This window comes from Mchenga conophoros, linkage group LG3 (genome assembly GCF_057382185.1).
Source record: "Mchenga conophoros isolate Kocher_MC1m ecotype Shallow Benthic linkage group LG3, M_conophoros_male_GT1.1, whole genome shotgun sequence".
Lineage (NCBI taxonomy): Eukaryota > Metazoa > Chordata > Actinopteri > Cichliformes > Cichlidae > Mchenga > Mchenga conophoros.
The window spans coordinates 55986911-55998925 of NC_140528.1; the positions used below are offsets into that span (position 1 = coordinate 55986911).

The 12015-nt window shown below is 37.0% G+C and overlaps 1 protein-coding gene across 2 annotated transcripts; it reads left to right on the forward strand.

The window, feature by feature from the left end:
• The first annotated feature begins 409 nt into the window (after nt 1-409).
• Nucleotides 410-9557, forward strand: LOC146579591 (Fc receptor-like protein 5). 2 transcript variants are annotated; one of them, XM_085263666.1, is made up of 6 exons: nt 410-551; nt 1590-1850; nt 3133-3375; nt 3566-3694; nt 5915-5986; nt 8432-9557. In XM_085263666.1, the coding sequence occupies exons 1-6, from the start codon at nt 521-523 to the stop codon at nt 8485-8487; spliced, it is 792 nt and encodes a 263-aa protein (XP_085119792.1). In that variant the 5' UTR covers nt 410-520; the 3' UTR covers nt 8488-9557. The 2 variants fall into 2 exon arrangements, with proteins under 2 accessions (XP_085119792.1, XP_085119801.1); XM_085263675.1 differs by having other exon boundaries at nt 8435-9557.
• The last annotated feature ends 2458 nt before the right edge of the window (nt 9558-12015 follow it).

Below are 12015 nucleotides of genomic sequence, written 5' to 3' on the forward strand. Positions count from 1 at the left end.
TGGAGTTTTTGGGGGCGCTGAGGGAAATGCTTTTAGTTGTGCCATTATTGAAAAACCAAACAAAAACAAAAAAAACTTTAGGGGATATCTGCTTTTCTTACCAAAATCCTGCCAGTAACCTGACTCACTTCCAAAGTCTTGTGTCATGAAACTTCTTTTGCAACCTGCACGTGCAAACTGCACAAATCAACAAATGCAACTTTAATATAACAGTAACATACTTCCAGACATCAAAATAATTAAATTTCTTCTCTAAGTTTTATGCAATGTTTGAAGATTGTTATGCAAGATTTAAGTTTTTCTGCATGAATCTCAGGGCTGTTTTGATTCAGGTCTAATACATTATTAATATACTTCAGGTCTTCAGGGTGAAGAACGTAAACATTTTGCATTTGTGGTTTCAAAAATAAAACTGTGACATACATCCTGCATAATTGTCTTTTTCACTAAGTCAGCACTGAGGTGTGATGCAGCCCCTCCGAAACTCTTCAGTCTGAGAGTCGAACACCAGCCAAGCAGCATGGAGATCACAGCTCTGTGCACAATTATGGGTGAGTACTAGAATGTGTCAAGTCTCCAGTGAGTCTGTGTGTGGGCTTTAGCTTTTGGCTTTAATGAACAGATGGATTAATAGTTCAGCCTTTGATCTTTTCATAACATTAAAGAGAAATCAAGTTTTTGTATTTCACATGAATTCAAACATACTTTACAATAAACTGCAAGCTTTGTGATTATTTGATATTACAAGGTAATTGTTACTTTATAATCGTTAAACCATCTTGCAAAACTGAGCAACTTTTACAAGCAAAAAGTTGCCTCATTGTTGCTAAACTTCTTACATTTTATTGCTATCTGTGTTTAGTTTACAGCTTCAGTATTTTAATGTAGTTTCTAACTACAGAAGTTTTGCTTCATATTTTATTAATTTGAGTTAATTTACCTATGAAGTTGTTTTTAGATAATGAAGTGAAATTCAGCAAATGCTAATTAATTATTGATGTGCTCATGAGGTAAATAATACAATAGACACAGACAAAATAAAAAGAATTGCAGCTGAGCATTTAATTAGGGCATAAAACCGTATTTGCACTCTGACATCCTGATACAGATCACATATTCACCCATAAAGAGCATCGTTCAAAAACCCCACATGTGTTTCATATGAAACCTTGTAACAGGAGATGCAGATGTATCTGTTTTGTGGGTAATATGTGAAGCTTTCATTACATATGTCACGTAACAGAGCTGCAAAGAGGAGACAAATGGTGTCAGTTGTGTTTCTTTTGATTTTACAGTGCATTGTTGTTTCATGAAACAGCAACTGGTGGAAACCATTTAGCATTATTAATTGCAAATACTCTACACTCATTTGGTTTCTGTTCACCCACGACAATGGAGGGAAGCACCTTCTCATCAGTGTTTGGTAGAGAATTTTCACAGAACAGATGCTACAGCAGCTTCAAGAGCAGCTAGACTCAGTTTTAGGTGGTGGTGACTACCTTATAGCTCAAACCTTATATCTGTTATTGTAAAAGTATTTAATTGTTTTTCACCTTTCTGTTTGTTGTTTCTTTCTCTGTTTCTTTCAGCCACTTTGAGTATCTTTCCCAACAGATCTCAGTTCTTCAAGTACGATCCTGTTACACTGAGCTGTGGAGAGCTTAAAAACTCTAATTGGACAATAAAGAGAAACACGTCAACAAAAACAAATGAAGAGTGTTCCAAACACTGGGGTACAAAAAATGAATCAAACTGCTTCCTTCAAGATGCTTACCCATCAGACAGTGGATTGTACTGGTGTGACTCTGGAGCTGGAGCCTGCAGTGAAGCTGTCAACATCACTGTGACCGGTGAGTTTAAGTACTAAATTGAAGAGGCCGTCATTTGGATTTAAAAGCCAGATTACAGATAGTTCTCTTTGCAGAGTTTTGATTGAAATATGACACCAACATGCTGGTGGGATGTTCAGCAGGTTTATGAAGTTTAGCATATTAAAATAGTGAAAAATGTCTAATTAGAATTAAGCACCAATCAACACAGATTTGAACCTAATAGAAAATGTCACCGAGTGGACTGAGGGTATTTAAATTAATGCATCAAATTTCAGGGAAATCCAACCAGTAACCGTTATAGTGGGTCACTTTATGTTATAAATATGCACCATGAGAATATACACCATGAGAAGCCTGACATGAGGATTTGTTGAAACAGCTACAAACCTCATTTATGTTTTCCAGCCAAATGACTTCTTATCCATTGTCTCATATTAATACTGACTGTGGCCTCCTGATAGCAAACAAGCAGATTCAAAAAACAGACTTTTGCTAAAATACAGAAAAGAGCAGTATTATTGTTTTACTTCTTTAAATATCTAATATAAAGCTAGAACCTGCACCCTGTTAGCTTAGCATAAATCATTTAGTTCAAAATAAACAAAAACTTGTATCATGGGGTACAAGCATGCTAACCAGAGGGTGTAGTTCTGGAGTAACTGGGTGAAACATGTAAAGGATAACTCAACACCTGCAGTTAGCTAAAGAAATTAGCAGAAAATCTAATGGCAGACTCTAATGGGTTTTGAATTAAAGTACTGCAATAAGGGTCATTTAGATATTAGTGCATGGACAAAGCTTATTCCAAGCATGGGTAACAGTTAAAGCTTTTATTTAATATCATAGCTTTGCATAATCAATAATTATTGATGAAATGCTGGAGCTAGCTAAAATTATGAACAAAAAGTTATAAATTATTGACCTAAAAGTATGCCCTGCCAGTTAAAATGTTTGGATAAAAATGCAAATTAATATTTAGAACTAAAAATCTAGCTCGGTAAGCAAAAAGGATACATTAGTGAAATTTATCGCTATGTGTAATGAAATGAAAAGCTGTTAAATGCAGTAGTAACTTAAAATGGCATCTGAATGGCTGAAATAGCTGAATTCATTCAAACATGACAGATGTTGAGGAGGAAGTTTTTTTCATTTTGAGCTTATCTGATCTGGACTATGTCTTGGTTTAAGGAAGAAGGATAGTTTGGATTGACTATGTTTGATTTCAGTTTTTTTTTTTAACTGAAGCTTTGAGTCACCTTAAAACTAACTAATTGATCATTTCTGTCATGCTGTTGTTCAGGAGGCTCTGTGATCCTGGAGAGTCCGGTCCATCCTCTGCAGGAGGGCGATGCTGCAACTCTGCGCTGCATGGATAAACCGACTTCTTTTATCCCAGCTGAATTTTATAAAGATGGCCACCTCATCAGGAACAGCTCTACAGGAATCATGACCATCCTCAAAGTTTCAAAGTCTGATGAAGGTTTCTACAAGTGTACCATCTCTGGTAGCGGAGAATCACCGGACAGCTGGCTGTCTGTCACAGGTGAGAGGACTGAAAAGTAAAAAGGAAACAAACTTTTTCACACAGTAGATATAACTTCTGTTTCCACATTTGTTGGTGCTTTTATTTGAGCGTAGCACAGAGATCACAGTCTACCAACGCGATAGCCCAAGCTTGTTGTTGCGTTTGCATCAAGAACAAACTGTGGTTTCTGTTTTCTATTGTGTTTAAGCTGGGCGGCCCAAATCTTTTCACTCCCCTCCTATGTATGTTGTGCTTCCTGTGGTGGGTGTCTGCCTCTCGCTGGCTGTGGTGTTGGTTGTGCTGGTGCTGCTGTTCTGCCTCTGGAGGAACCACAAAGGTCAGTCTGTTTTTGAAGTATATCTGTTAGCCACAGCTTTGCACTTACAGTCATATTCTTTAGTTACTGTAAACACACAGTTTATATCGTTCAATTTCTCATACAGAATCCCGCCGCTAAAATCCAAAAGTGCACTGCTGGTTAGAGTGCCCTAAGTTTCCAATAAATTAAGGTACTTTACTTTATGAAAATATGTACATATTAAGATTATATTATAAGTTTCAAAGAGATTAACTGTTCGTTTTTCAGCGTGGCGATAAAGAGTAAGTTTATCTGTTGTTCTTTCAGCTGTCACAGCAGCAGAACCGCGTATTTGATTTAGTCGATTATTTTCCCCTGGATGGCATTTCTGGGAGGGTTGTGTCACATCAGATAACACCCTGCAGTTTCAAAGAGTCAGATTATGCAAATTTCCAGAAGAAAATTATATGTGCGTAGTCATCGCATGCAAGTATCAGCGCATCTCTGCAAACTGAACCTTTGTGGCTCTTTATTTAGTAAAATGAGAATATTGAAACTTAAAAAGTGATCGGATGTAAACAGTGTCTTTGATGCCTTTTTTAAATCTTGGTGCTAGCTTTTACACTCTTAAGCTTAACAACCAATAAAACATCTTAAAAATGATGATACAGTCTAAACAAAGGTGACTGAGAGCGTCATTTCCCGCATAGTTTCTATTCATTTCTAGCAGACCAATTAACTTTGCCTTTCAATAGATAAAAGAACAATCTTTCAGGTTTTAGATCCTCCCAAATTTATTTTTGAACTTAAAAAAAAGAAGACATCTTTTGCTCACAATATAAATATAAATTCACATTTTAAAAATGTGATTAAATCAATTTAAAATGATGATTTAATATTTCTTATGTGTACTGTTTATATACACTTAACAAACACTTTCTTAGAAGGGCTGTAATGAAACTGGGCTAGTCATTGGACTATTTTTGATTTTGCTGAGTGTTGATATGATTCTTAGTTATTATTTTCCACATCAAAAATGTGTTTTGCTGCGTTTCGTTGTGGTTATTTTGCAAAAGCCATGTACTTTCGCTTTGTTCATATCTTCCCCTTTCTGATTGAAGATTTTGGGTCAATTGTTGGCACCAGACATGGTTTTAACACAGGCCGGTACATACATGAGCTGATATACTTAAAACACAGTGGTGCGACTAACGTAAAAAAGTATGAGTGCATCGTGTCTTACATATTCTTCTGTGTTATCAGCTGTTCGATCTCCTTGGTATGTCTTTGTGTTTCATGAGCTCACTGCAGATCTGATCTCTGATTAGTCACTATTTGTATGATGAAAGTGTTGAAACTCGCTGCACAGAAACCGTTTATGTTGTATTTGTTTGATTTAGGTCAAAACAGAGGGCCTGTGTGAAAAAACACAATCAGAAAGTAATCGGATCGTTGTTGGTTCTGGTGTGTTTAGACATAACTGTAAGACCAAAAATAATACTTGTAGTATTAAACTATGAAACTATCAAACCCTCCCCCACACTTTTACAGGTTTATGTAAAGACTGCACATGTTCTCCCTGTGTGGGTTTCTTTCGGGTAGTCCAGCTTCCTGCTCACACTGCAAGCCTTAACTGAACTTCCTCGTCTGTATCTGCAGGAGTTTATGCATCGCTGAGAGCTCATTGTTGGGAGACAGCATAAAAAAGCAGCAGATGTTTCCTGGTAAAACAGAGAGTGTCATGTAAAAGCAGGTCACTGAAGACAAAAACCTGGAAGAGCGCTACAGCTTTAAGAATCTAATTTTGATGAATCAACAGCAGGATTTACGTTACAAATGGTTTTCTGTGATGTTCTCTCTTTACTAAGCTGATCTATATTTAGTGATTTAACCGAACAAACTATATATCATACCACCTTTATTTATAAAGCACTTTAACATAAAACCAGAGTTCACAAAGTGCTGTACATGCTAAAAGCATAAGTAAAGAAAATTAAAATGAGATAAGATAAAATAAATAACTAAAAAACAAAAATAAATTGAAACATGTCAAAACAAATTGAGTCAACCCCTCTAATCAATGCCAAAGGCTTCAGCGAATAAATATGTTTTAAGAAGACTTTTAAATTCAGAGAGAGAAGAGATGAGATCGATTACATGTAGCAGAGAGCTATATGTTTAACTTTTTACATGGTTGTTTTATGGTCGAAAATCATATTTCCAAGCAGATGTTTAACAGTGAGAAGTGTTGTGCTGCAGGTGAAACTGACCCTGATGTTTCCTACACTGATGTCACCATCGTACCGGAAGTGCAGCCAAAGAGTGACAAAGGTAAAAACACATGCAGAGCTCTTTTCCCACACGTACACAAGAGCCTGAGGCATATGTATGTTATTTATATTACCTCAGTTTTTCCCTTTTGTGGAAAGTTATAAAGACTTTATTTGTGCTATGTTATCTGGTCATGAGTGAAACTTCTTTGATCTTTGAGTCAAGTGTAAACGTCTGCATGAAACTACGACCTCATTGTTTAATGACACAAGAGTATCAGTCGTTATCAAGGAAGCACACGAACAAGTTTCATTTTGTTAATGATTTATAGAGTCAGTGGAGTATCAGCACATAATAAGATACAAACGATAACTAAACATAGAAAGAAACAAATACAGGTGGGTGGCTCACAGGGGGTTCAGAGAGTTCTAAAAATGTGGTTTCACTTGTGGTCGGGGGGATAAAAACCAGACAGAGAGCACCCATGAGTAATAAAAATATCATCAAAATCTGTTGTGTTCCCAGATTGTTGCGTTTAATGACTTTTGGTTTCTATTTAAATGTTACTATGTTTAGTTTCTCCGGGTTTACTTCTGCCTGGTCTATGGGCATTGCTCATTATTCTCCTATGCTCCTCTCCTCGCATCTTAGTCCCCCCTACCATGAGGAGAGACTACTCATATTTGACATTTAGGGCCCCGATTTAAAGTCACAATATGACACAGTGTGGCAAGATAGTATACAGTGCTGTGCAAAAGTCCTGAGCTAACCTAATTTTTTTATATTTGGTTTCCAAGGGGTCAGACTTCCCTGTAATCTTTCTCAAAGCAGTCTTGAGCAGTAGTTCTCCAGGCTTTCTGAACGTCTTTCAAATATTTCTTTTGGACACTGGCTGCTTTTTCACTCTTTTTAATTTTTTTTATTTATTTTAATTTTTTAGGGGAATGTGTTTTTTATTTGTTAAGCTACTTGACTCAACTATTAATTACTGAAGTATAAGGAACCTAACCCACTGATGTGTCAACACATAACAAAGGATTAGCAAAGAACACATTTTTAATTGCATCTTTGTTGCACATAAATATTCCCATTTTGTCATCAGATTCTACAAAAATGCCAAAGATAACACAGTTTGAGAAACACAGCACAGCATTTTTGCACCAACACGATGCTTCCCAAAGAACCATTAGCCGAAAATCTTGGAAATCTCTGCACATTTACTGATGCCTCATCAGAATTGGTGTTAAGTGGTAGGGCTGCCATCAAGAACCCATTCTTAAGGTAGGAAAACAGGAAGTGATGGAGTGAATCCCAAATTAAAATATTTGGTTCAAACTGTCATCAGTATGTACAGTGGAAGTCGTGAGAGAGGTACAGTGAGTGTCTACAGCCACCTGTAAAGCTTCCTCATGGTTTTTCATTTCACTTCAGCCAGTGTTTTGGAGATCTTGTCAAAACTGCTGAAATTATGAATACAGAAAAAATACCATCAGGTTTTGATCCACTACATCTGAAAAGCATCTCAAAGGCAGCAACTTCATTTTTCAGCATGGCAATGATCCCAAACACTGACAATGCATTAGAAACAGAGTGTTAGAAAAACACACAAAGAAACACTGTCAGTCATGGACTCGCCTCCCTGAGCCCAGGCCTCAACATTGTTGAAGTACGGGATCATATAAAGGTAGACAACATCTAAAGAAGAGCTTTGAATGTCCTTCAAGAAGCCCGGAGAACTATTCCTGAAGATGACGTAAAGAAACAAGAACGCTGCAGAGTTCAGGCTGTGTTGAGGAATAACACAACCTTCAACTTTGTAAGACCTGTACAAGCTTTCATTGCCTAATATACTGTGATTCTATGTTTGCACGTTTCACTGCATCATTGCGTCCATTTTCCATATAAGACAGGCTGAACTCTGTCCTCTCTCCTTTAAATGCATTTTAGGGATTTTTCACATGGAGTACTAACTTTACTTTCTGGTCATTGCTCAGCCTCCCTCAGCGCCTTGCATTTGGTTCCTCTACCAGGCCATGACGTGTCTTAGTGACAGAAACAGAGAAAAGTGGCTTATAAATGACTGCTGTGTCCTGTACCATCACAGAGATTCTTTTAAATGTAAAGACTTACTGCATTTCCTATTATTGGTACACAAAGATCTTCCTTAATAATAATGTTAAAAATGTTTTAGCATCAAAATGTATGCAGTGCTTACAGTAAAAGTATTCATTATAAAGAATTGCCCATTACTACAAGTGAGTACTGATTCACTGCAACACTTCAGCGCTGAATGTAGAGGCAGTTATATTTTAAGGGGGCGGGGACACCCCCTTCATACTGTGTGAGAGTCACTGAAAAATGAAGCGTGAAACAAAGAAAGCCCACACTGCCTGGTGTCACTGCAAGTAGATGTTTTAAAAATGTATAGCATGTGATGAAGTGTAGTTGAACTTTAATGTCTGCATGTTGTTAGTAGTTTAACAGTTTGCATCTTTGTGTCTTTAGCAGAAACAGATTCTGAAGCAACTTTCTATTCAACAATCAAACCAGCAGCCAGCTGAGCGGAGGCATCAGAGTCTGTGCTGGGATCTATTTTTGTTTCGTCTTCATGTATAAAAACTGTAAATGTAAACTGAGCCGAGTCCTGCTGCAGCTGAAGACCCGCTTGTTTTGCATGCACTGCTGTAAAATCATAGACTTTTGTTCTTAAACTATTTATTGTTTATTCTTTTTGTCATTTTTTTGCTTGTGATTTTTTTAAATTAATTTTTTATATAACTCATGAATAACAAACAAACGCTTCCAGCTTGGCAGTTGAAGAAGTGAATGAGAGAGTGCTCAGTTTCTGTTTTTCAGCGGTGTATTGAGTAACCTGTTCTACTGCTATGAATGAAGCTCGGAAAGTAGAAAACTGGAAAATGTACTCCAGAATTACCCGACTGAGCCAGTCCCTTGTAATTTCTCATTACAGTTTCTGCTTTCACGTGTACAAGTGAAACTTCCTTAATATGTTTATTATGTGTCGATCTGTTTATAGAAACTGAGCAGACAGGGACTTCCCACTAATTTACTCATGATTAGCTCACTTCCTGTTCCTTCTTTCCACTGTATCTGATTTCATTCAGATACTCAGAGCTCATCAACAGATCCTGTCAGGCTCTAATTTTAATCAGGTTTTTAGAAATGTGGTTTTCATTTAATCATTGTTTCAACTGCATTTAAAACTTCTTCAATTTTACCATTTATATCTTTAAATCACTGAATTTATGCTTTGTACTTTCCCGCAAACACTGACTCATCCACTTGTTTGCCTCAGGCTTCTCCATGTGAGAGGAAACTCAATCCACGTGTCCTAGAAATATCTTGTAATCATACTAATGAAAGCAAGTCATGACAAAGCTGTTTTTCTATTGCATTGTTTCCAGTTTTTTCAGGTGCCAAGCTTCTGTTGTTTTATTATTTAACCCTGAGTCTGTCATATGATAGTCAGGTGAATATAAGTTTCTTGTACTTTCCCTGTAGCTCACTGCAGCCCTCAAAGATGATGAATTATTTTGTCATAAAGTTGTTTAATATTTACTTTAAAAAGAGCAAATCTGTGGTCTAAATAAATAAGATATGTAAATATAAATGTTGTCCTTCCATTTTAATTTGGTGGTCTGTCAGAGCAAAGAACCAGTTTACTGAATGAAAGTGCAAACACAGTTTCAGTCTGAAACCTCAGCTTGTGCGACATTTTAAGACAAAAACAAAACAAATATTTAAAAACTATTTCTTGCTTGACTCTAATGTCATGTGATTAAAAACTAACACAGTACAAGATTTAATTATAAGTTCATTTATTTACATTAAAAGGCGAGCTCTGCAACCTCACATCTATTGAGGTCATTTCTAAGAGTCGCATTGATTTTGACAGTATAAAGTCACCATTCGCGCCCACGTCTGAAGTATTTTTTCTAGTAAAAGATAAAAGGCTGAGACGGCAGGAGACTTTAATGAGGCACAAGCTGGCTTCACTTTTTAATTTTAATTTTTAAATTTTATTTTTACATCCAAATCACAGCAACAGCAGTTGCTTTAATGTGCTTTATACTGTAAGGTAAAGACTCTACAATAATACAAAAAAAAAAAAACTTTTCAGGTGAAACTACAATCTGTGAAATCTTCACCTATAATCATCGTTTCACAGTGTGGCACCATTCTGAAATGGAAAATGACTCTAATTCAATTCAATTCAATTTTATTTTTATAATGCCAAATCACAACAACATTCTCCTCAAGGCGCTTTATATTGTACAGTAGATCGTACAATATACAGAGAGAACCAGGCTCAGGGAGGGGCGGCCATCTGCTGCGACCGGTTGGGGTGAGAGAAGGAAGACAGGATAAAGACATGCTGTGGAAGAGAGACAGAGGTTAATAACAGATATGATTCAATGCAGAGAGGTCTGTTAATACATAGTGAGTGAGAAAGGTGACTGGAAAGGAAAAACTCAATGCATCATGGAAATCCCCCAGCAGCCTACACCTATTGCAGCATAACTAAGGGAGGATTCAGGATCACCTGGTCCAGCCCTAACTATATGCTTTAGCAAAAAGGAAAGTTTTAAGCCTAATCTTGAAAGTAGAGATAGTGTCTGTCTCCCGAATCCAAACTGGAAGCTGGTTCCACAGAAGAGGGGCCTGAAAACTGAAGGCTCTCCCTCCCATTCTACTTTTAAATACTCTAAGAACAACAAGTAGGCCTGCAGAGCGAGAGCGAAGTGCTCTAATAGGGTGATATGGTACTACAAGGTCATTAAGATAAGATGGGGCCTGATTATTTAAGACCTTGTATGTGAGGAGCAGAATTTTGAATTCAATTCTGGATTTAACAGGAAGCCAATGAAGGGAAGCCAAAACAGGAGAAATATGCTCTCTCTTTCTGGTCCCTGTCAGTACTCTTGCTGCAGCATTTTGGATTAACTGAAGGCTGATAGACTCTGCCCCCTAGTGGTCATTTCCAAAATTGGATTTCTTTGTGTTTTTGAAGTTTCAAGCACTTGAGTGGTGACATGTTTGTTTGTTTAAAATCACAACTACAAAATAAATAAATAAATAAATAAATAAATAAATAAATATCATGATTAAAAATATGATATTGTTGCTCATGTTGTTTTGGGGGATGATGAGTTTTAGGTTTGAGTTGTGGCAGAAGGAGAGCAGCAAGAGTGAAAGGGAAGGTTCATGAGGTGGTAGTGAAGCCTGCTATGATTTATGGTTTGGAGACGATGGCGCTGACAGAACGACAGAAGGCCGAGCTGAAGATGTTCAGATTTGGACAATTCAGTCGATTTGCCAATCTCACCACTCTTCATGCAGTTCTCAAAACAGTCAGGGCATTTTTCATAACACAGACTCGCCTGTGCAGAAGATACTAAACAAATTGCCAAATGAACATTCAATAATTGACTTCAACTCGATGATGAATAGAGAAAAACCTTTCACCACACTTTTTTCTCAAAACCTTTCTGACTTTAGAGAGAGTTCTGCAAAAATGTAGGCGTCCTGTAGAGTAACATATTTTCAGAAACAAAAATCAGATCTGAAGGATTTTCTGAAACTTTACAAAACTGATGAAAAGTTAAAGTAAAACATGTGAAACTATATTTATCAGAAAAGAGATAAGGAAAATATATACAACCTGAGAACATCGGACCAATTACTGTACAGTCCAATAAAGTCAGCTACATACATTCAGCAGCCACTTTATTAGGTACACCTCTTCCACAGCTAGTCACAGTAATCCAAATATCTAATCAGCCAAATACATCAGCAACAACTCAAAGCATTTAGGCACGTAGACACGGTCAAGACAGCAAACATTGAGAAAATATCCAGTGAGCAGGAAATTAACTCACCTGACTGTTCATTACAAAGAAGCTACTGCAGAAGAGCATCTCTGAAAGCACAACACACCTGACCTTGAAGCAGATAGGCTACCGGAGCAGAAGACCACTCTGGGGACCCCACCTTTCAGCTAAGAACAAGAAACTAAGACTACATTTCACATGGACTCACCAAAAGTAGACAACAGAAGACTGGAAAAC